This window comes from Festucalex cinctus, chromosome 14 (genome assembly GCF_051991245.1).
Source record: "Festucalex cinctus isolate MCC-2025b chromosome 14, RoL_Fcin_1.0, whole genome shotgun sequence".
NCBI classification, from domain to species: domain Eukaryota; kingdom Metazoa; phylum Chordata; class Actinopteri; order Syngnathiformes; family Syngnathidae; genus Festucalex; species Festucalex cinctus.
The window spans coordinates 6,495,964-6,521,437 of NC_135424.1; the positions used below are offsets into that span (position 1 = coordinate 6,495,964).

At 38.9% G+C, this 25,474-nt stretch overlaps 1 protein-coding gene across 7 annotated transcripts; it reads left to right on the forward strand.

Moving 5' to 3' along the window:
* The first annotated feature begins 64 nt into the window (after positions 1 to 64).
* On the forward strand, positions 65 to 25,329 carry myofl (myoferlin like). Of its 7 annotated transcripts, XM_077494768.1 has the most exons (55): positions 66 to 267; positions 739 to 794; positions 897 to 988; positions 3,874 to 3,982; positions 5,110 to 5,185; positions 5,383 to 5,552; positions 5,722 to 5,850; positions 6,276 to 6,338; positions 6,425 to 6,475; positions 6,790 to 6,820; positions 6,889 to 7,004; positions 7,245 to 7,371; positions 7,441 to 7,544; positions 7,619 to 7,687; positions 7,765 to 7,808; positions 7,881 to 7,963; positions 8,482 to 8,517; positions 8,978 to 9,013; positions 9,111 to 9,235; positions 9,306 to 9,419; positions 10,398 to 10,575; positions 11,470 to 11,594; positions 11,684 to 11,793; positions 11,852 to 12,044; positions 13,203 to 13,358; positions 13,434 to 13,565; positions 13,734 to 13,897; positions 15,081 to 15,195; positions 16,298 to 16,400; positions 16,464 to 16,600; positions 16,677 to 16,841; positions 17,796 to 17,883; positions 18,056 to 18,133; positions 18,426 to 18,607; positions 18,681 to 18,839; positions 18,973 to 19,074; positions 19,151 to 19,312; positions 19,542 to 19,707; positions 19,784 to 19,854; positions 19,936 to 19,950; positions 20,205 to 20,303; positions 21,073 to 21,201; positions 21,312 to 21,467; positions 21,528 to 21,619; positions 21,704 to 21,874; positions 22,011 to 22,159; positions 22,241 to 22,380; positions 23,093 to 23,181; positions 23,263 to 23,358; positions 23,430 to 23,571; positions 23,658 to 23,757; positions 23,828 to 24,021; positions 24,620 to 24,729; positions 24,812 to 24,959; positions 25,116 to 25,329. In XM_077494768.1, the coding sequence occupies exons 1-55, from the start codon at positions 180 to 182 to the stop codon at positions 25,155 to 25,157; spliced, it is 6,177 nt and encodes a 2,058-aa protein (XP_077350894.1). In that variant the 5' UTR covers positions 66 to 179; the 3' UTR covers positions 25,158 to 25,329. The 7 variants fall into 7 exon arrangements, with proteins under 7 accessions (XP_077350895.1, XP_077350894.1, XP_077350896.1 ...); XM_077494769.1 differs by lacking the exon at positions 19,936 to 19,950 and having other exon boundaries at positions 65 to 267; XM_077494770.1 differs by lacking the exon at positions 8,978 to 9,013.
* Positions 25,330 to 25,474: the final 145 nt, after the last annotated feature.

The following is a 25,474-nucleotide window of genomic DNA, read 5'->3' on the forward strand; positions in this document are numbered from 1 at the left end:
ATTAGTTTTGTCTTAAGTCAGCACAATTGTGATTCACAAATGAGGTTGCCCTCCTCTTGCTCCTCCTCCTGTAGCCACTCGTCTCCCCTCTTTCACTTCTGCTCCTTCAGTTCTCCTCTGACTCGACTCTAAGGAATATGATCGTCCTCTGAGAATACATTTTGGATTCATTATCAAACATGTTGCGGGTAATTGTTGAGTCTGCGTGTGGGATCCCCAAAAAGAAACTGGGCAACCCTGATCCAATTGTTTCTGTTGTTTTCAGAGGTGAGATTTATGAATGACTTTATGTACTGGATGGTGATATTTCAGCAATATATCATTTGGATGGTAGCGTTTAAAAGTGTATTTTATATCATCTTAACTTTTAGTCACCTTTACTATATGTGGTTTTGGTGTTAATGGATGTTTTTTTTTCTTGAATTTAAAGTGAATTGGGACCATACATTGTATGTGGGCTCCCTCTAGTGGTATGCAAAAGAATTATTTCCTAAGAACAGTTCAGTTGTATTTAACTTTTATGTTGCATACCTTTGCTTTTCATATTTCAGAATGTTTTTTTTAACCCATTTATCTACTTATTTTAATTTAATTTTTATGTTATGCTAACAACACAATAATTCATAATCACACTAAATAAATAATCACTTCCTTTATTGTGTCTACGCTGATTTCACACTTGCACAATGTCGCTGTGACACTCTTCTTTTCTCGACGAGGTTACCTTTGTGATTTCAGGTGAAAAGAAGAAAACCAAAGCTGTTGACAATGAGCTAAATCCTGTGTGGAATGAAGTGAGTGCGGTTCACGACAGCTGTGGGTCAGTCAGAGTGAAGATAGAAATGCTGAAAGCATCTTTGCTAAACGAATGCATCTTTTTTTTTTTGTCATTGCAGGGGCTTGAATTTGATTTAAAGGGATTAGCCTTGGACGCGTCTTCATTCATCGACGTGGTTGTGAAAGACTACGAGACTATCGGCCATCACAAGTATGTGATCCTTTAGTTGTTACATATATAGAGAGCTTATACACAAATGGTCACTTTAAAAAAAAAAAGTAAAAAAAAAAAAGGAAATCAAACGTGCAGTGTTGCAGGGCGTTCACGTGTGGTTTTACAGAAGTAGGAACTGATACAAAAAGTAAATCAAGTTAAAATTATTGTCTCTTTGAATACTGTGTAGCCTATTAAAACTGAGAGATTTTATGATAGATTCATCTGATTACATTGCATTCCATCCCATAAAATTTTTCTCCTGATTATCACAAAAAGTGAATTATTAAAAGAGTCAAATCATTAAAAAGTCAAATTCACGTGCAGCATAACAACTAAATGTTGCTTCACCATGTTTGCTTTGACAGTTTAAAATCATCAGTTAACTTAACAGGCATGTTCTTGGAATGTGTCGGGAAGCCCGAGTACCTTGTGGAAACTTCATACAGGAAAATTGCGGCCTAAATTCGAACCCAGAATCTCAAAACTTTGAGGCGGGTGTGCTATTCACTACACCTGCCTCTTTAGCTGTTCACTAGAAATTCTAAAAATGAATACAACCCAGTGATCAACAAAAAGCCCAACATTTATCCATCAATAAAAAAATTAAATTGAAACTATAAAGTATGTAATATTTAGCTTTTAACTATATAAACATATGATTATAGTGCATGATAGGTTGCACACTGTTATTATGACCTACTTTATTTTTTTTCTAATTAGTATCAACGTCACTGCAAACACACTATTATGACTGTTGGTAAGTTCAGACTTGTAGAGTCCGCAAGCAAAATTCATTGTCTCCCTCATCGTTGTGCTCAAAAGGAATGTTGCCTTAAAAGGCCACAATCACTGCTCTTTTCTAAACTTCCCTGCACAGGATGCCACAACGTCACACTCAGTATAAATCATGTCCTTTAGAGATACAGTATACATCAGAGCACTGTAATTTGGGGGTTTGTGTAGTGCAGACAAGGGGGGAGGGTATAAAATAATCCAGTGACCCATCGTCATAAAAATTCTGGAATTTCTGGTTGACTGTCTGTCGCAGCCGTGCATAGTTGGATATTTTTCCATGACCCCTGCTCCAGACGCATGACGGCGGGTTGAGCAAGAAGAAAGCCTGCCCTGGCTTGTTATACTGCCACAGCTGTGATTTGCAGAATGGACTTCTTATTTGTGATGTGGCCTCGATTTTAGGAAAAGGAATGTGAGCCATAGTTTAAGATAAGATAAGCATTCATTTTTAACTATACAGAAAATATGTTGAATTGTGAAACATCACGAGGACAAAACTGTGATGCGATTGAATCCTGGATGTACCATGCCTCTCTTGGCCCAAATCAGCTACGTTAGGATGAAGAATGCGGAAAATAAAATGGATGGATTGATATTTGTCCCTGTCGTGAACGCCGCAAATCCGACAGTAATACCTGATATGATTGATATCACAAGATGGCAGCGAAGCAATTATATTTGACATGGAACACAAAAATATACAAATAGGCAAATTTACAAACACCAAACCACAAATCATTATAGGTAGTTTTTATTTCAATTATACATTTTTTATTCATTTAGTTTTAATTACTTTTTAAAGCAAGTTATTTATTTATATATGTATTTATTTTTTAATTCTTTGTTTGAATTTTAGGGTTATTTTTAATTTATTTTACAGTATGGCATATATTTTGTGTGCCAATAAAAAAAAGGTCACAATAAGCATTGTTTAATAAGGTCAATTAAATGGAAAATCCCAAGCGACTGTTCAACCTTCCTTTTTCTCTACGGCCGAACAATAATACCAAAATAAATACATTTGAAATAAACCAAAAACTAATGTATGAAATTAACTGACATATTAAAAAAAAATGTGTAGTTAGTTTGATAAAAGTAAAATGTAGTTTCATTTATTTTTTTTAACTCGAGTTTTAAAAATTTGATTTTGTTTACGAAAATGTTTTTTTCAAATTCAGCTTTAGTTACTTAGCTTTCGTTAACTGCAACAATCTTGTTGTGGGTTCTCTATACATATTTATCACCCTAGGAAGAAGATTTACAATTTAAACACAATATATGAAGGATGACCTTAAGTGCTGTTTATAGCAGCAGAGTTTGTTTGAAGAAAGGGCTGAGTTGTTGTTGCTGCACATGTGGACGTGGTTGATGGGTTCAACTTTATGAGGGTTTTGCACTTTCATCTACAAGTAGTATGCAAAGTATCATATTTGTTCTCAGACTGAACGGCTGCAGCTGCTATCGAAGGAAAGTAACTTTATAACCCATGTGACGTATTAAAATTGATGAGGGGAAAAAAAGTAGTCCAAAGCCTGTTTCTAAATTTGGCCGCATGGGCACGGAACATGACATACCTGTGGTGCGTTCTAATTGTTTCCATCTTTTGTCGTTATTCGTGTCTCCATCGTCCCGATTCCCAAGCATGCTTATGAAATGCTTGAAGGGAAAAAACATGAACTGAAATGAAAATCAAAAAATGTAAACATCACCCATCCATTTTCTATTGTGCTCGTCCTCATTAGAGTGGCGGGTGAGATGGAGCATATCCCAGCAGATTTAATGTGAGAGGAACAAAACCTTGGACTTGTTGCCAGGCAATAGCTGTGCAAAATCGGAATTTTCTTCAAAATAAATGAATCACATTTTGCAATCCATTGTGGTTAATAACCACACAGCACCATCACAAAGGTGAAGAAGTGGAATGGGGAAGTGGAAGCGTTCCAGTCCCCCACAGGGTTTCAAGCAATTAGTCACTCAGTGGCCAGTTTCCTCCCACACCAGACCTTTTCCAGCAGACTTTTTTTTGCATTAAAACAAATGATTAACTGTCAAGATTCATGTTGAATATCTCACTTGCTTTTTAGGTTCATAGGCTCTGCGAAAATCTCACTGAGGGACTTGGCTGGAGGCCACGCGAGATCACTCCCGTCCAAGAATGTGCCCCTGATCAATGAGAAGCAGCAGCCAATTGGGGTAAAAAAAAATATATATTTATATATTTTTAATAGTAACATCAAAACAAATATGAACAAAATATCATGAATGCTGAACTGCAAATATGTAAACTCAATGAGCTCACTCGAGCAGGAGCTGCTGTTGGCCACAGCTCACACCCCGACACTCACACATAGAGTCGCTGATGTCACTTGCCATTTACCAGGATTTTTTTTAAATGAGTCAGTATCCCTTAAGTTAAGGTGTCTTTAAGACATTACAATTTCCCTTAGAAAAAAAAAATGAACTTGGTGTTTTCCCTTCAACGTCATATCTGTTGCAAAGCCATATTGCTCAAGCTCCCCACGTTTTTTTTTGTCTGTTTTTTTTTTCTTTTTCCTTTAATTATATATAACCACAAGCAGACAATAAACATGTAAATGGCAAAATATGATCTTGCTACTAGGGTGGAACATGACAAGATGGACATTTTTGGCTAATGTTAGCATTTAATGAGCGCATAGGAGACCTTCACTTAGCAACATGTTACCAACAGTTAGCCATATGTCTGTATACTATTTAACAAATATTTGTTTATTCTTCTACATATCATGTTCAATATATTAATTATACACTTTCTTTAGGCAACCATTAATTTGCTCATTGTGGACGTCTTTGGCCAATGTTAGCATTTAATGAGCGCATAGCAGACCTTCACTTAGCAAGATGTCTGTGTACTATTTAACAAATATTTGTTTATTCTTCTGCCTATTTTGTTTAATATAATAATTCCGACACTTTTTTTTTTTTTTAGGCAACCATTAATTTTCTCATTGTTGACATTTTTGGCCAATGTTAGCATTTAATGAGCGAATAGCAGACCAGCAACATGTTAGCAAGATGTCTGTGTACTGTTTAACAAATAGTTGTTTATTCCTCTGCATATTTTTGTTCCATATAATAATTATGACACTTTTTTTAAGGCAACTATTAATTTGCTTATTCTGGACATTTTTGGCTAATGTTACCATTTAATGAGCGCATAGTAAACTTGCACTTAGTAACATGTTAGCAACAGTTAGCAAGATGTCTGTGTACTGTTCAACAAATGTTTGTTCATTCTTCTGCATATTTTGTTCATATAATAATTCTGACACTTTTTTTAGGCAACCATTAATTTGCTCATTGGGTATGAACCACCTGGGGAAGGAGCTGATGGCGACATGTCTCATGTGGACAATGGTAGGAAGACAGTACACTTAAAAGTTAGGAATACCAAATGAGATCCAATACAAGAGTTCTATCAACTGTGATTTATGCCAACAATACATTTTGATAGCTCTAAAAAAAAAAAGTTGTCGCGTCTGTAAGGAGAGTAGATGACCGCAATGTACTTTGCCGCAAGTCATGCCAAATATTCATTCCACTGTGGATCTCAGGAGCCTACGAGGAGGCTGACGAGGGGGACACCGAGGTGGACGCAGGAGATCATGTGGGAAGCCCGGCTGGTCCGGGCACGGCAGCCCAGCCCGGGAAAGCGAGTCACAAGCCGCTCCGCGTCGGCCGTAAGAAGCACAAATCCCTGACTAACAAGCCTCAGGATTTCCAGGTATTGTGTTGGAGCGTCAATTAGGAGGGAATTTGTAATCACTTGAATGGCAGCAGGCGTAAACAACAAAGGCCCGTGATTTAAGATAACATCAGTCCTGCATGTTTTCTTGGAAACTACAATTTAACTTAAAAAAAAATGTTCTTAATACGTTTTTCCCCTTGTCCAGATTCGTATTCGGGTCATTGAGGGCCGACAGCTGCCCGGCAACAACATCAAGCCCGTGGTGAAGGTGAACGTATGCAGCCAGACGCACAGGACACGAATAAGAAGTGGCAACAATCCCTTCTTTGATGAGGTATTGAGTTCTGCAGAATTGTGCGAATGATGAAGAACATTTACACGTTATTCTGTACCCCAAAAAAAATCATTTTCACCATTTATATTCTTTTCACATTTCTCTGTACAATGGAAGCATTCCAGTTTTGGATATTCACCTCATTCAGGACATTGTGACAACTACTGTATGATCCACATTTCCATGAAAATAATTCACAATGGCGACATTTTCCAAATGTAACTCGTCCTTCCATATTTACCAGGCATGATATGCAGAACAGAGCCCAAAAATATGTGAGAAACAAAAGCAAGCACCCATAAAGACAATAAAATAATATACAATGTACTTGGTTTAATTCCACACTTCCTAAAATGTTTGCTACAATTTCACTGTTATTTGCTTATATTAGATTTTTATTTTTATTTTTTTTGCTTCCCCTTCAGATATTTTTCTACAACGTCAACATACTCCCTTCAGAACTGTTTGATGAGAGCATCAGTCTAAGGGTGTGTACTTTTTTGTTTTTAAAATGATTGCATGTTTGACAAATGAATTCAAATTTCATTAAATGCTGTGCTTTTTCTTTGCAAAGGTTTATGATTCCTTCTCCCTCCGAGCTGACAGTTTAATGGGCGAGTTCAAGGTATTCGAGTGTAAAACCTCTTCTGATGGTCTTATTTCCTTCTTTTTATTTACGTAGTTTTAATTTTCTTGGTAGCCTATATTAAATTTATTGAATTTTCCAACAGTCACTTTTTTTTTTTTTTTAATGGTCAAGCATGCAACAGGACACATTGACCAATGAACATTTTTGGTGTAGCCTACCAAAGATACATTTAAAGAAAGTGCAGAAAAAAAACCTCTTATTGCACCGATTACAAGTAAACATAGCTTTTAAATGCATTCCCTTTTAAAAATATTTTATTAACAATGGTGTTAAATCTCTGTCTTCCACAGTTGGATGTAGGCTACATCTATGATGAACCAGGTGGGTCTTTACCTTTTTTTTTTTTTCCTGCATGTGTGTACAATATGTAACCAGGACACTATGTTCAGGTCATGCCATACTGAGGAAATGGCTGCTGCTGAGTGACCCCGATGACTCCAGCTCTGGCGCCAAAGGTTACCTGAAAGTCAGCATTATCATCGTGGCCACTGGGGAAGAGCCGCCGGTACGTGTTGAGCAAAGTAACGGGCTTTTGTGATGAATTTGGATTGCTAAAGTAAACTCTTATTGGTCACAAGATTAGGTACACTTGCAATAGTGGAAGATATCATTTGGCTTACCTTAAGTACCGTGATTAGAGAGTCGAAATGTTCTACGCTTGCATTGGATCTTATTAAATGTTAATACGTGTTTGGATCTGCGATTGGCTCTAAATAACTGCACTGAAATTTGTCCTGCCATTCAGACTGAGAGGAGAGAGGCGAGCGAGGATCAAGATGATGTTGAAAGTAATCTTCTGGTGCCGGCAGGAGTCACCATGCGATGGGCTACTCTCAGTCTCAAAGTGTTCCGTGCGGAGGACATGCCACAAAGTATGCAAACGGTCAAGGATGCACTGCGTTGTTGTTAAATCTCTTTCAACATTTTTTTTTCTCTTGTAGTGGATGATGCATTTGTTCAGACGGTGAAGAATGTCTTTGGTGGGGATGGAGACAGGAAGAACTTGGTGGATCCGTATCTGGAGGTCAGCTTTGCTGGAAAAAAGGTAATTGCGTCAAAGCCAGATGTTTGTTTCCCCTCACTTTGGCAAGTCAATCATTTTTATTTTGGCCATTTTAGCTGTGCACCAAAATCATTGAGAAAAATGCAAATCCCGAATGGAATCAGATCATCCACCTTCAAGTCAAGGTACAAAATTTAGCATCATCATCTAGTACTAACAGGTGATAGCATGAGCCTTTTATCACCTCCATTGTCCTCTGCAGTTCCCGTCCATGTGCGAACGCGTCAAGTTGACAATGTTTGACTGGTAAGAAACCAGCAAATTTCCCACAATATAATATGGTAGCTGGTACTTGACGTGCCAACGTGCTCTTGGCAGGGATCGAGTCAGCAAGGACGACGCCATCGGAACGACATACTTAAACCTCAGCAAGATCTCCTCTGCTGGCGGGGAGGTCGACGGTAAGGCTGTTTGTTGTCATTCGGGGGAAAAAAATAATAATAATACACATATATATATATATATATATATATATGAAATAAATAATATAAAATACGATACAGCAAAAACAAACATACATAATTGAAAAGGAGTGAGGAAATGAGAGGAATCTATTGGTACATACTTAACTGTATATTAAAATAATATGATTAATATTAACTGCATTTTAGATTAAAATTGTGCATCTAAAAGTATTATACTGTCTGTGAATTAAAATTAATATTACAATAAATACATATTACTTATTTATAGATCAATGTAGATATTTTATACGAACAGAATTATTACCGTATACATAATTATTTAAAATATTTAAATATTTTAAATATATCATAGAAGAATTAAAAAACAAATCTAATATTAATACTAATAGTAATAATAATCAATGATGATAATAGTAATCATCCTTTAGAAGTAGTAATAATTGTGGATTTCAATTGTATAAGGGTATTTAATATCTTGTTTCATTTTCAAACAGACACACAAGTTGACCTTTGCAACAGCATGTCTGAACGTACGTAAGAAGTTGTGGGCACCATTTTAATTAAAAAGGCTTTGGCTTTCTATCTCAGTAACATCTTCGTCGTGCGTGTGGATGTGTGTTTACGTGTATGGCAGGATTATCCTAAAGCTACTTCACCGATTTCTGAAAATTGTTCATTTCGCTGAGTCCTAGTGACCACCAAGGCCATTTTAATTTTTTGTTTTTTTTAACACGAGTCGGATGTGTAGCTTTATACCCATCTGCACTAAACGTCTCCTTCCTGACCCCATGCCTGACTTCTCCACCAAGTTTCACAGAAATCGGTCAAGTAGTTTTTGCTTTAATCTTGTTAAAACACACCAGACTGAAGACAGGGATTTCTTGGTGGTGGTAATAACAGATTGTGAAACAATCATAACAGTAAAAAAAAAAAAAGAAATAATTGAAAATTTATAAGGGTTGTTAAATGTCTTGTTTCATTTTCAAACAGACACACAAGGTGAACTTTACAACAGCCTGTCTGAATGTACGTAAGAAAGGGCCAGTTTAAAGACCTCGGCTCAAAGACGCCTCAGTCATTTTGCGCATGTGTATTTGTCTGTGTGTGTGTCTGTTCATTGTAGCAAACCCTGCAACAAGCGAGTCTGGTTACCTGCCAACTTTTGGGCCTTGTTATGTCAACTTGTATGGCAGCCCGAGGGAGTTTACCGGACTCCCTGACCCGTACGAGGAACTTAACCTTGGCAAGGTAAAAAAAAAATAAATGTTTAAATGATCTTTCATTTAAAAGTCTGCATGGAACTTGATTATACTTGTAGGGTGAAGGTGTCGCCTATAGGGGGAGGATCCTTGTTGAGCTGTCCACGCTGATGGATGCAAAGGTGGATAAGAACATTGATGATATATGCAGTGATGACATCCTGGTGGCCCAGGTATGATTATATTCAATGAGATAAGCTCTACTAAAGGGTGCATGTCATAGAAAATTAAATGTTCTTTTGTTTTTCTATGTTGCTATGTGCTAAGGTGTTTTTTTTTTTTTTCCCAGACCCCACACTGACTTGGCAGCTAGGCTAGGTCAAAATCTGCCATTTTCTGACCGCAGTGTTCCTCTGCATATTCGCTCTTTGCAAATTCAGCTGTTTGCAGATTTGAAAAACTCACCTATCTACTGATGTGCTTAGGCCAAAACCTTGTATAATGTAAATATCACTTTGGCACCATCTTTGTGCTAGGGAACTATGTTGAAGTAAGCGGAGGAAATTCATTTAGTCGGGCCATGACATTGCTTGTCTTGCTTAGAGGCACTCACTTTTTTTCTTTATATGCTGGGATAATGGTAGCCACTAGCCTTGAGGCAACCCCCTAAGCTCTGCCCCTGATTGGTGTGGTAACAAGTTCCAATTAGGGCTGCTTGATTATAAAGAAAATAGAAATCATGGTTAATTTGGTAATAATTACAATAACGATAGGGACAAACTTTTTTTTTTTTTTATTGTACAAAACAAGAAAAAGGTTTAAACATGTAAAAACATTATATATATAAATAAATAAATAAATAAATTAATTAATTAAATATTAAATTTATTTGAAACACTATAAATATGCAAGCTCCTTTTGGACCAAGCAAAAGTTATTAAATTAGTCATTTTAAAATAAAAGAAAAGGTGCAAATATATACATTTAAACAAATCCAAATTAATTCTTTTATTTTTGTTTATGATTATGCTGATTTTGTAATTGTGGAGTGTAATATTTGACAATGTAATTGAATGTTATTAATTGCGGAGCCCCTCGTTCCAATTGTAGTTGAAACAGAGGTCAGCCCGAGAGCAGGGAAATGAAAGCTTTAGAGTAAGTGCGCCCGTTTTAACCTCTAACCGCACCACTTCCTTCGCTCTTGCATGCAGAAATACCAGCGGAGGAGGAAGTTCTCCCTTTGCGCCGTGTTCCACAGCGCCTGCATGCTCCAAGAGCCGGGCGAGCCCATCCAGTTCGAGGTCAGCATGGGGAACTACGGCAACAAGCTGGATTCCACCTGCAAACCTCTGGCGTCCACCACCCAGTACAGCTTTGCCGTATTTGATGGTACGAATGTCTGACCTCAATTTGGATCTTACCAGACTGAATACAGCCATTATTACAGAAAGCACTTTTTTTTTTTTGAGAGAGAGAAGTACATATAAACAACTGGGTATGCACTGTTTAACACCGAATACAGTGACAGAACTAAAAAAAAAAAAAAAAAAAAGAGGTAATCGGTTGCCTGAATTTTTTTTTAGTTGTTGCTTCACTTGTTTTGAGTTGATCAACTCAAAAGTGAAAGTTTTCCAGAACTTGAATGGTTTGATTACACTCAAATGAATCTTTTGATAAGCTTTCTGTTACAGCAGCTCAATTATTCTCAGTTACTACCTTATTAATTTTAATTTTAAAACTACCGGTATTTAAGTTAACAGAAGTCCAAACCACAAGTACACTAACGACGGAGTCCAACTCAAAAGACGCTTATTTGAATAACATTTCATCCTGACAGAGCTTGTGCAGCGTGAAATAAATAAATGTGAGAGCAGAGTGTTTTTATTTATTGATTGATATTTATTTTATGTATTAATTTTTAAAATTATATTTCAACATGTATTTTTATATTTAGTTTTATTTTTTTATCTCGTTTTTTTAATTTTTACTTTTTATAGATATTTGTTTTCATTTCCATTTATATTTATTTTTGTATTTAATTTTTGAATTATATTTTTTAAATGCATTTTTATTTTCACTTTTATTTATATACATTTATTTAGCCATTTATTTATTTTTAATTTTGGCAGTTATTGTAATACCTCTATGAAAAAAAAAATAGTATAGTTCATTTAATCAAAAATTATGAGTACAAATGAGCTTTAAACTTTGAGTATTGTGTACTTAATCTATTTGATTATTTTGAACGTTCAGGTTGACAGTGTGCATTTTGCCTGCCCTCAGGTAACCACTACTACTACCTGCCCTGGGCGGACACGAAGCCCGTGGTAATGCTCACTTCCTCCTGGGAAGACATCAGCCACCGTTTGGACGCTGTCAACATTCTTCTCTTTATTGCCGAACGACTCGTAAGATTAAGGCACAATGGCGCGTTGGAACAACACGTCAACGCAAACGTCGCTTGCTCATCGTCGCTCCTTTTGTCATTCCAACGTAGGAGCACAATCTGTCCTCTTTAAAAACGGCCGTCCAGTCCAAGGCATCTGAAGACCAACTGGTTGAAATTTGGCTTAAAGTCATTAGTCACTTACTTGAGGACTTGGACAGGTAATGGTTTATCTGGATTGTATATTTTTGAAGGCATTAACGACTTTTTTGGCGACAGCTTCCAGCTTCCAGAGGTGGAAGGCCAGGCCAATGTGACCGCATTGGATCTCCAAATCAAAAACATGCGTGACAAAGCGCTGGAGAGCCTTCAACAGATGGCTAATTTTACGAGAGAGGAGGCCACGGATGTCAAGGCAACTGTTTGTGACATTGAAGAGTGGCTGGACAGAATCAAACAGCTGGCAGATGAGGTCAGAAAAACATCTTACGCTTGCCATTACATTCATCACAGGCAGGGTTATTATAATTTTAGTCAGTTTTTATTTCGTTTTGCGTTTTGTTGTTTTAAATTTTGTTTTAATTAGTTTTCAGTGTGGTTCTGTTTTTTATTATCCATCCATCCATCCATCCATCCATCCATCCATCCATTTTCTGTACCGCTTACTCCTCACAAGGGTCACGGGGGGTGCTGGAGCCTATCCCAGCCGGCTTTGGGCAGTAGGCGGGGGACACCCTGAACTGGTTGCCAGCCAATCGCAGTAGTTATTAGTTTTAATTATTTAACAAATGCTTAGTCTTAGTTTAGTTTTAGTTAGTTTCAGTATTAGCTTAAGTTTTTTTCTAAAATTTGTATTATTTGTGCACAATATTTTAAAAAACACCATGGGAGTGACATCATCTGAAGGTGCTTTTGTATTGGCTGCTGCCAGATGACGTCACTTCTGTGTGACACTTTCAAACGTCCTTATTCCGGTTAATATAGAAATAAATCTACTTATAATCACATTTAAAATCATCCTCAAAGGCTCATGCATTAAATTAATTTAGAAATTCATTAAAGTAATGAATTTTTAGTTTTTAGTTTTGTCACCATAACATGTAGTTTCAGTTAGTTTTCGTTTTTTAAAAACATTTTTGTTTTTATTTTATATTTCGTTAGTTTTAGTTAATTAAAAGAACCGTGATCACAGAGAGGCGGATACGGTCCACATCTGCAATATGGAGAGAACATAAAAAAAAAAAAACATTTGTGAAATTGTTGTACCCCTCCGACATGCTGTATACACATTTAAATATTTAAAAATCCACTTTTGAAAGGATTCCGTAGCACCTGTTTCCACTCTCACGAAATAAGAGGCAGAGCGCGCTAACCTCCAGTTGTTTATGTCACTTCCAGGAGAAGTTTACTGTAAAACTGACACAAAAGTCCAAACAGAATTAAATATTGTATACTTAAAAAGCAAAATGTTCAAACAAACCATATAATTCTCGCTAACGAAAGTCCGCTAGCTTAATGCTAACATATATTGCGAATGTATTAACATTTTTGTCCATGTGGTGTACGACTAAAACTCAATTTGCACGTTTCCCTTCTCATGTGCAAAATGATTCCGCCAATCTTTCACCAGCCTCAGAACAGCATGCCCGACGTGATCATCTGGATGCTGAGAGGAGAGAAGCGCGTTGCTTTCGCCCGCGTCCCGGCTCACCACATCCTCTACTCCAACTTCAGTGAACAGGCCTGCGGAAAACACTGCGGACGCACGCAGACCATCTTCATGCAGGTAGCGGAACGCGTCACCATCGCGCTGACGCGTATTTCATTGCTTCATTTTGCGCCCCGTTTGGATGTGTCGCAGTACCCGATGGATAAGAACAAAGGTGTCAAGATTCCTGTTCAGCTGCGGGTCAACATGTGGTTTGGTCTCTCTGCCTGGGAGAAGAAGTTCAACAGCTTCTCTGAGGGAAACTTCAGCGTATATGCAGAAATGGTAGTTATAGCTTCTGATTGGCATTGACAATTTGGCATATATTCATAAATATCTGAAAAACGTCCCTTGAATCCATTGATTATTCTGTTTGTGGCCCTTGGAAAAATAAGTATGGTCCTTTGCCTCACTTTTATTTTCCATTTCCACATCCCAACTCTCTCACCATAGTATGAAAATCAGGCCCAGTTGTTTGGGAAGTGGGGGCCCAACGGTCTGGTGGGTCGCCACAAGTCCTCAGACGTGACTGGAAAAGTGAAACTCAAAAAGGAGCGCTTCCTGCCACCACGCGGATGGGAGTGGGAGGACGACTGGTTCGTCGATCCTGAGCGCTGGTACGTCTTAAGATTTTTTTTTTTCAAGTCATTATAAGTTCCTTGCTATATCACAGTTTGTTTCGTTCTCCTCTTTTATCATTTTGTTTTTAAGCTTCACCAAATAACGGACAAAATGTGATCGCTTCAAGCTGTTAATTTGTTACTCTCAATTGAAGTTTACTGAAAAATCAACACGTAAAAAATATTAAACACTTTTTAATCAAAAAAAAAGAGAGACAAAAAGACATGAGCTCACTCAGGCAGGAGCTGCTGTTGTCCACAGCTCACACCCAGACACTCACACGCAGCCTCACAGTGTAACAACCAAACAGGTCCCGCCTCTTAAAGGCACATATCCACAGAAATACAATATACAGTGTTCACTATAACGCGGTTCACTTTTCGCGGTATCGCTGTATCGCAGATTATTTTTTATTACAAACTTGCCTGCATTTTTTTTTTTTTACAGTAATGTAGCTATTTCATAAAATTTATGTATGTTTTAACATTGAGAATGTTTAAACAAGAGAGAAATGTGAGAAAATGCAAATGCCTCAATGAGAAGTGTATAAACTGTATGGTGATGCTTTTTGGGCCTTAAACCAGTTATAATAAATGTAAAACATAAAGCTAACTAGTAAACTACTTTGCTGAGTTCATTTATTGCTGGTATTTTTTGGAAGCTAAACCCCAGCGGAAAACGAGGGAACGCTGCATGTAGTATTTGCTTGCTATTTTTTTGTCTGTGTTCATAAACATGTACAAAACAGAAAAATACATCTATTGAGTTTTTATTTTTATATTATTTTTTTACCTTATGTGTTGGACCTTAATCGATTAAGCAATTAGTTGTAATGTCACTATTGACATGTGTACCCTTTAGGTCACAGGCCACATTCCTAACCACTTGGGTTCTGTTATGGTACACGACTTGATATCTGCACTTCCAACTCTTTTCCTCTATTAATTGTCAGTAATCATAATTCACTGCACCGCAACATGGGCTAACACAATCGCAGGAAATGAAAAAAAAAAAAGGAATTTCGGTATCCAGCAGTGTTTTAATATGAGGAGCTCTCTTTCCCTCCTTTTGTGCTTACATTCTCCTGCCAGGTCCCGTGTAATGTAAATAGTTTATCATGGCACACCGTCTGAGTCACAAAGCCTCCCATCAACTTGTGTGCCTCTGCTGCATTTACAGCCTGTTGACAGAAGCCGACGCGGGCCACACAGAGTTCACGGACGAGGTTTTTCACAACGAAACACGTTTCCCCGGTGGAGATTGGAAACCTGCTGCGGAGCCCTACACCGATGTGGTACACAATACCCTCCCCTGCACACACACACAAAAAACCTGTGTCAACACTATGCGCATAATGCAGGGGAAGATAGACAAAAGCCTTGTCTTATTCACGTAAAAATTCCGCTTTTTATCAGTTTACTCTGCGCTATTATGTCGGCGCTGACGCCGCCAAACGCTGTCTCACTGTTTCACACGGCCGCAGCCGGCCTCAGATGTTTTTAAAACCATTCGGCTTTGTGTTTTGTTATACTTCCTCTTCTCATAAGCCTTGACGCTCAAGGCTGCTGCTTTTAAAGGTCACGTTAACTCATGATGTGACACACACAGCTAAAAATAAGGGATTCGGGCGCAAAGTGACACACAGGGAATAAGTACACGTGCTTTCTTGACTATTGATAGTCAAAGTGGTACGAGTGGTACGTCATTTTAAGATCGTGCACGTACTCGCACAGTGAACGAGCCTAACGCAGATGCTGCAGTTACACTTTGGGCCAGAGGTGGCAGTTGTGAGTAAAAAAGTAACTGCATAATGATCCTTTGATGTTGAAAGTCTGCATTATGTTCAAAATACACAAAAGATAAAGAAGCTTAATATACAAATTCAAATTAAGTGAGTGTATATTACATTGAGTCATCTTTAAACATTTCTTGACAATTATATGTCATATGTGACCTCACTAGTCTAAACACAACATTCAGATTAATATTACATTTGTGAAATATGAGTTATGCTGCAAAATCCAGCCGTTTTTATCCATCTCAGGGGGGCGGCCATATTGTCACTTGCTGTCAACTGAAGATGACACCACAGTTGCTCAGGCAACGCCCAATCACATCTCGCCTGTTTCATGAAGCTGAGCTGTGATTGGTTGTTACCTGAGACCTGAGCAACTGTGATGTCATTTTCATTCGACAGCAAGTGGCAAAATGGCCGCCTTCTGATATTGATAAAAACTGCTGGATTTTGCTGCTTAACTCATATTCCACTGACACAATATTAACCAGAATACTGTACTTGGACTATTGGGGCTGCATCGAACATATTATTGTCAATAATTTTTTGGGGGGTTGACTTCCCCTTTAAGCAATTAAGTGAATCTGTCTGTGTGCTGCAGAATGGCGAAAAGGCTCAGAGCCCCTCAGAATTCGAGTGTCCCATCGGATGGACTTGGGAGGACGACTGGAGTTTCGACAGCAACAGAGCTGTAGATGAGAAAGGTAATTTAACATGTGTGTGGGAATTCATTGTTAAAAACGTGCTAACGTGTTTTTTGACTCAAGGCTGGGAGTACGGAGTTACCATCCCGCCTGATGACAAACCCAAAACTTGGGTGCCAGCGGAAAAAATGTACCACATCCATCGTCGGAAGAGGCTGGTCAGACCCAGAAGGAAGATATCTGATAAAACCACCGTAGATGTAAGCAGCAGTTGATTACCGGTTTAGAAAAAAAAATGGCGCTTAAATGGTTTATTCTTGATTTCCACTTCTTCAGAGGCGAGAGATAGGGGAAGGCTGGGAATATTCCTCCCTCATCGGCTGGAAGTTTCACCGCAAGGAGCGCTCGTCAGACACGTTCCGCCGCCGACGCTGGCGAAGAAAGATGGTCCCGTCAGACCGCATCGGAGCGTCGGCTATCTTCAGGCTGGAAGGTGCACTGGTGAGTCGAAACATTGGACATTTCATCAGTGTGTCAAACTTTGTTTCATCACGATCCTCATGATTGTTATGCTAACCCTCAGGTGTGTAACAGTACACCAAAAATCACAGTTTGGTACGTACAAGTACCTGCACAGCTCAGTTTGGTTTACATAAGACACAATATGGGAACTAAATGAAAAATGAAACATCAACAACTGAATTTTGTTCTTGTAGGGATGTGCCACATCAATAGTTTCTTTGTTTCTTTTTAGGAAATGAAAAATGCAGACAGACCAGAGCAACAGTTTGAACAGCTTTGATGCTGCAACCCTTTAAGCAACGAATATTTGGAGATACACAGTGTCTAACGTCTAACAGACAATATTATAATAATCAAGTGTATATATTCTTTATCATCTGCAAAAAACAACTACTATTACTGCATCTTAATAATTAGTTGTGACTGTGTTAGTGTATGCTGCCCCCTGCTGGCTGTATTGAGCTGCACGATTAATGCATGATACTCCAAGTGTGTAATTCTTTACATTCTTTTTAAATGTGGTAATCTGTTTGTGTTATTAACGTAAGTATTAAAAGTGGCATTTCCATTCATTTCATTGTGGAATGGTGATTTGATATATGACTGTTACGAATTTTCATAACGCGTCAAGAGGTGTTCCTAAACTAAAATGATAAATGAATCGTATCTAATCCCAAAGTGATTAATGAATTTTGTATTCTAAAACAATCATTTCCCATGTGGCCGTTGCCATGAAAACACGAGTTACATTCTGAGTCATACTCTTTGTGTTGGTGATTCACTTGCATATGACTCTTCGTGCTAAGTGTCTTAAGTCATCTTCATTTTTTTCCCTCCCAGTTTGACTTAATACATACACTCTGCACGGAGACGTGCAACCCCTGGTTTAAAATGTCCTTGACGCAAGTCTCTCCCTGCGTGTTTTGTTGACAGGGGGTTGACGTGGACGAGAAGGCCAGTAAAACGGATGCTGCCAAACTATTTGGTGCCAACACTCCTACCATTTCCTGCCACTTTAGCCGTGAGTAATCAGTCAGATAAAGCAAACGACTGATTAAAAGCCTTTGTGCTTTTTATATACCACGTCCTGAATAGTCCCATTGTGAGATAATACAAGCATTATTCCCAAAGATGTTGTTGGATTTATGTTGTATTGTTCATAGCGGTGATTTATTTGAAAATGCTCCATTCAGGGTCCTATACTTATCAGCTGCGAGTGTATGTGTACCAGGCGAGGAATCTTTGTGCCATGGACAAGGACAGCTTCTCAGGTGAAAAGCACAAACATAATAATAGCAAAGTGCGACAACAAATAAAATCGCTATTGAAATATTGTATATAAAAACTTCGACTACATAACAAAAATTTTGTTTTTTTTTAAACAAATATAATTCACTGCATGTCTAGAAACTACGTACAAATGTGTAAAAAGGTAGGAGCAAATTTTTTAGAACACCCTTGTTGTGACTTTGTTGACTGTAAATTGCTCTCGGGTGCCCTCTAGTGGTCCACACAAGTCATCAGTTTGCTTATATTTGTACCAACTGACTTTGTCCCATGCAGATCCATACGCCCACGTTTCATTCCTCCACCTGAGCAAGACCACGGAAGTCATCGGCGCTACCTTGAACCCCACGTGGGATCAGAGTCTCATCTTTGATGACGTCGAAATCTACGGGGACCCGCAAACCATCGCCCGCAACCCGCCAGATGTAGTCCTGGAGCTTTACGACAGCGACAAAGTGGTGCGTTTTGGGGCAGAATGTTGCGGGCCATGCGCCGCGATCAGACTCGTCTAAAGAGTTGTTTGTCCTCCAGGGTAAAGATGAGCCCATGGGTCGCTGCATGTGCCCTCCGGTGGTCAAACTCAACCTCGGTCTAGGTTCTGGCAATAAATTGCGGTGGTACCCGGTTACCAAAAAGGGCCGAAGTGCTGGAGAAGCACTGCTGGCGGCTGAGCTTCTACTGAAGGACAAGGTAAACGCTGGACAGTGACGACTTGCCATAACGTGACATATGATCATTGACATCTATTCCAGATTCAGATTCAGACAAAAATTTGGTTTATAAAACAATATGTAAGACTAAATTCTGTGCTCTTGCCTTGCAGGCGAGCGAAGGAGATCTTCCTTTAGCTCCTCCTCGGCGAGGGGAGAAGCTCTACATGGTTCCTCAAGGAATCAGGCCTGTCGTGAAACTCACTGCCATCGAGGTATCATCTTTCACTCCTACAATTACACTCCGAATTGAAAGAAGCAATGAATATGGATTTTCTTTCTTACTGTCAGGTCTTGACTTGGGGCTTGAGGAACATGAAGAGCTACCAGCTGGCCACCGTCAGTTCTCCCAACTTGATCGTGGAATGCGGCGGCGAGATCGTTCAAACGGCCATCATCAAGAATTTCAAGAAGAACCCCAACTTCCCTGGATCTGTGCTGCTACTTAAAGTGGTACGAACCTCTAGAAGTTTACTAAAAATGGCATCGTTGGCTAGCTTAATGCTAACAAATAATATGAAATGGTAACCAAATTATCATCAATGTTATGGTAATTAGGTACTGTATGTATTTTCTCTACAATGTGTACGGTGCTCTCGTCTTTTGATTGTCCCTGTATTTGTATAGACGCCAGTAAAATGCACATTCTCCAATATACGTACGTACCTGTTTTGTTTTCCAGCTTCTCCCCAAAGAAGAGATGTACACCCCGCCCATCATCCTGAAGGTCATCGACCACAGACCCTTCGGCAGGAAGCCGGTGGTGGGCCAGTGCACCATCGACTGCTTGGAGGACTTCCGCTGCGACCCCTATCGAGTCAACAGTCAAGTCTGCATGTCTGCCAGAGGTGGATACACTCGAGTCGCTTGCATACACACACGCCGCGATTACTCACTGCTGTCCGCGTTCTATTCACATTTCAGTGGCAATGATAGCAGCTGCTAAAGGAGATGTTGTCATAGACATTGAGGAGAGGTCGACTGTCAAAGCTGAGGTGAATTGTAATGCATTTGCAGTTTCACACATTCATATAGATTTTAATTTATTAACCTTTCCATTGGCTCTTTAATTATAGGTTCAAACTGACAAGGTACGTCTCTTTCTATCTCCTTATTTAAAATAAATTGGTTTTACTTTAAAACGAGAGTGAAGTGAAAATAAATTGGAGAAATTAAGTACTTAATTAAAAATACCTGAATGCCCTTTCATGTGGGCGAGAAGAGGTACAGTTGCTGATGCACTTTCAGACATTTTTTTGAATGTAACAAACTGAAAGAATTGCACTTGTAAGTCAAGGTAGCACTGTTTTTTTTTTTTTTATCATAATTGCTCTCCATTGTGCAGGAAGAGGAAGCAGTCGACTGGTGGAGTAAATTCTACGCCTCCATTGGACAGCAGGAGAAGTGCGGGCCTTACCTGAAGAAGGGATACGACACATTACAGGTGAAGACATGATTCAATCTCGAGCACTGTTTGTAGTCATTTTCAAACAGTACAGCTAGTGAGCTAGTCAGTTTAACTTAAGACTGGCATTGTGTTCAAAACAAAGATGAACAGGAAGGACTTTAATGGAATCAAGTGATAGTGAAATGAGATTAAGACTTACAGCACTTCCTTTCAAAACTGTCCACCAATAATGTGACCTCTGACCTGTGCAACTCAATTCAAAAAAAAAAAAAAAAAAAAAGAGATATTTCTCAAAACCTGAAGCTTTTTTTTTTTTTTTTTGCTTGCTTGTTTCCGACCCCCCCCCCCACACACACACACACACACACACACACTATTTTGAACTGTTAATAATTACTTCTACCAAGCCTAATACGACAACAGTTCTAGCTGAACAAAACGGCAACAACAGTAATTAAACTTCCCGATTAAGTCTAAATTTGGCCACAAGATGGCACCAAAGAACTACTTTTCTATTAGACGCTGCTTCTGCTTTAGCACTAAAGTTGCAGCTTAGGGTGTTTAAGAAACAGTTAAAAAAATTAAATTAAATTAAAAAACTTAAATCGGCCTAATTTCCAGTGAATAACAAATAGGTTTTAAATATCTATATACTATATATATACAGCATCTGCGAATAACTTAATATGCAAACAGGTGACTTTGTATTTTGATTACTTTTATTTCGTGTACATCATGAAGTCTAGATCATAAAAATCCTTTAATTGTTCAAATACTTTTGGACCTCACTGTATTGCATTTACAGGTGTATGACTGCGAACTGGAGCAAGTGGAACCGTTTCAGGGACTCACTGATTTTTGCAGCACTTTCAAACTCTCGCGAGGAAAGACGGACGGAGAGGAAGACGATCCGTCTGTTGTGGGAGAATTCAAGGTAGTCGGAGAGTCTGGCTTGTATATATGAATACGTTCGTTTGTGATAGCATTCAAGGAAAAATTGAAACTTGTTTTTGACGCTATCAATTGTGCATTCCTGCTGCACAGGGCTCGTTCAAGATCTACCCGCTGCCTGATGACCCTGGCGTGCAAGCTCCCCCCCGACAATTCCGAGAGCTTCCCGAAAGCGGGCCTCAAGAATGTCTCGTCAGGATCTACGTGGTGCGCTGTATTGACCTGCAGCCCAAGGACACAAACGGCATGGTACGTTGATGATTCAAATATTGTGATAGTGAAGACATATCTAATATCGTTCTCCTTCAGTGTGATCCGTATGTCAAGATTTCACTTGGGAGGAAGACTGTGGATGACAGGGATAACTACCAACCAAACACACTCAATCCAGAAATCGGAAGGTGAGTCAGCGGAGATGTTTGTTCTTTTTTTTATGATTGGGAGAGGGGACGCCTTATTGTATGAACAATTCTTACTTTGTTTAGGATGTTCGAGCTGTCCTGTTACTTGCCACAAGACAAGGATCTGAAGATCGCAGTGTACGACTACGACTTACTGAGCCGGGACGAAAAAGTGGGCGAGACCGTCATCGATTTGGAGAACCGAGTGCTGTCCCGTTTCAGGTCCTGCTGTGGCCTGCCACAGACTTACTGTGTGTGAGTATCGACAAATAGCTACATGCATATCTTGGAAATCACCTTTATCGTTCGTCCGTCTCTCGATTTTGCGATTTTTCACATATTAGATGTGCAATACAAAGCTTCATTTTTGTCCTATGTGATTTCCTTGCAGCTCTGGGATGAATCACTGGCGAGACCAGCTGAAACCTTCTCAGATCCTCCAAAACTTGGCCAAGATTAGAGGCGTTCCTCCTCCACGTTTTGAAGGAGATGGAAGCTCGCTGTCTTTTTTGGGAAAAGAATACAACCTGCAGGATTTTGGTACTTTTGATTTGCAACCTAGCTTGTCCATGTGATTTCCATGAATGCATCTCCATTGTGGTTTTCGTGGCGCCTTTACAGAGGTAACCACTCCCACACACCCCCACCTTGGCCCGGCCAGCGAGAGACTCCCGCTGCATGTCCTCAGAGACCAGGGATTAGTACCAGAGCATGTGGAGACCAGGACACTTTGCAGCTCCCACCAACCCAACTTGTCACAGGTGAATGTTCACCTTATAGAGCGACTTTGCTAATGGAATACAGTGGAAATCTTATGAGACTTCAGCTTGAGCATCTAAACCAGGGGTGTCAAAATCATTTCAAGGGATACTTGACTCATTGAGCAATTTTCAGCAGTAAAAAGTTAATATTTTGACTAGAATGAGTTTGATAACATCGCTATTTCTCACGTACAATTAATAGCTTTAAAAGCACATTTTTAAATGTATTATGGTACGTGAAAAATAATGAAGATGCTGTTTGATTATGAAGAAAATTTGAATCAGGATTATTTTGGTAATAATTGAAATCACAATTATTTTTGGGTCCAAAACAAGAAAATGTTTAAACGTAAAAAATATTAAAACAAAATTCTTTTTATTTTTATTTTTTATTTTTTTATTACAATTATGCTGATTTTGTTATTGTGGAGTGTAATAATTGCAATTTTAATTGAATTTTGATTAATTGCAAAGCCCTAAATGAAGTTATCAAATTAGTTCTGGACAAATTATTACCTTTTTACTGCTGGAAATGGCTCAATGAGTGAATGAATTCACTTTGCACTATTCCCTAAGGGAAAGTTAGTTTTGAAATCAAATTATGTGTCAAGTCCACCAAAGTGTCACTGAATATTTTGGAGCTTTCTCTGTACATGAACGACAACGACAAATGAGGTATTTGTACTTAAAATGACCTTTTCCGCAAATACAGGGACGGATTCAAATGTGGGTGGACGTCTTTCCCAAGATCCTCGGTCTGCCGGGACCTCCATGTGACATCACTCCACGGAAGGCCAAGAAGTATGAAACTTTTGTGACGGAGGAAGTGAGTTAATAAAGCACAAGGATAATAAACTGTCCATTGTGATATTTTTCAAACAGGTACTTCTTGCGTGCCATTGTTTGGAACACAACTGATGTCACTCTGGACGAAACGAGCATCACAGGAGAAAGCATGAGTGATATCTACGTCAAAGGGTATCATAAATTATTGATATAAAGTATATGCATTCAGTGTATTTTATGTCCTATGTGTGTGTATTTCACAGATGGATGCCAGGAATGGAGGAGGACAAACAGAAGACGGACGTTCATTACAGATCCCTGGACGGCGACGGCAATTTCAACTGGAGGTTCGTCTTTGCCTTCGACTACCTGCCTGCCGAGCAGCTGTGCGTCGTCTCCAGGAAAGTGAGTGAGAAGAGCGTCCAATCGGGATTCAAGGCTGCCATCGTGCACAGGCCAAATGTCCAATTAGGCTTCCTGTATTTTCCTAGGAACACTTCTGGAATCTGGACAAGACCGAGTTTAGGATTCCTCCCAAATTGATCGTCCAGATATGGGACAATGATAAATTCTCCTTGGATGACTACTTGGGTAAAAAAAGATTTGTACTCAGAAAAATAATGCCATGGAATTTTTGATTGTCCACTTTTGTATCACATAGGCTCAATCGAACTGGACCTACTCAATCTAATCGCCCCTGCAAAGACCCCCGAAAAGTGCAGCTTGAAAATGTTGCCCGAAACGATCGGCTCCAACTCTTCCAAGAAGTCCGTCTTCAACTCACTCTTCTCCCAAAAGTCAGTTCGAGGCTGGTGGCCGTGCACCATTGAGCAGGACGGGAAGAAAGTCCTTGCCGTATGTTTGAACCGATATTTGTACTTTGTCTTATTTAAGGAGACATATTATGCATCCATCCATCCATTTTCTATAGCGCTTGACCTTATTGGGGTGAGTTGGAGTCTATTCCAACTTGACTCTGAGTAAGAGGTGTGCTTTTTCCTTACTGGTAAGACAATTCAGCACAGCAGTGAAACAGCTTAGACTTCTTGTTAACATTTTTAATCTGAATATTCATATAAAATTACGCTAGGTAACATGTAGAGCCTTACTAATGTTACTAGTGTCAGCTACTGCAAGTTTTGCCTCACTAGTAACGCGTAGTTGTGTTACAATAATAGTGAAAGTTGCTAGTGACAAAGAGCACACTAGTTTCTTGGCGGCAAGCTGCCACAAGATGGTGCCAAAGCACTACTTTTTTTAAATTAGACAATGGCTTTGGCGTCATCTTGTGGCATTTTAGGAGTTTTCAGAGAGTACTGTGCAAAAATAGTGACTTTTTCAGTGAATAATAGAGGGTACATTTCCAAATTAATAGGTAGGCCAACACTGTATTTTCATAAAAGCAATTAAAAAGTAACATTTTCACAATATGTCAACTTGATTTATTTTGTAGGGGAAAGTAGAGATGACGTTGGAAATCGTGGAGGAGAAGGAGATGGAGGAGAGACCGGCAGGGAAAGGCAGAGAAGAGCCCAACATGAACCCTAAACTGGAGCCACCCAAGTGACTATCCTTTCAAATATGAGTTATCTTTATATATTTTTTTACTTTGCGTGATTATCATCTCCACATCTCTCTCCGCCAGCCGTCCCGACACGTCGTTCTTCTGGTTTACAAACCCTTGCAAGACCATGAAGTTCATAGTGTGGCGGAGATTCAGGTTGCTTTTCATCATCGGGATCCTACTGCTGCTAGTCTTACTATTCTTCGGGATACTTTTCTACTCTCTACCTGTAAGTTCCTCATTTGACGTATTTATCCAACATGTTAGGCACACGAGTTCACAATTTGACACTGACAATTATGCAACTATTCTTAACCTGCTCAAAATTACATGGAAAATATTCATTAACAAGGGTTAACGATTATGTTCAAATTTATTTCCACAGAACTATATTTCCATGAAGATTGTGAAGCCCTTCTCCAACTGAGACCAAAAAGATCCTGTCAACATTTTTGATGCAGAATCTTCAAAATGATTGACTCACTCACGACTTGATAAAAACTCATAACTGTTTGCATCGTTTGCACTATCATTGGCAGTTTGTTGCCCATTTCAAGGTGTTATTTTTAATAAAATGTATATGAAGTTGATCTTGTAAATTGTGTCCCGACGCCATGTCAATAGAATGTAATATATATGCCAATTATTTCATTCAATTTGTTTGTATTGTCTTACCAATTCTGTTTTCAGAAATTATCCTTGTACATACTCTGTACATTAACTAATGTAAAATGTATTTCCATT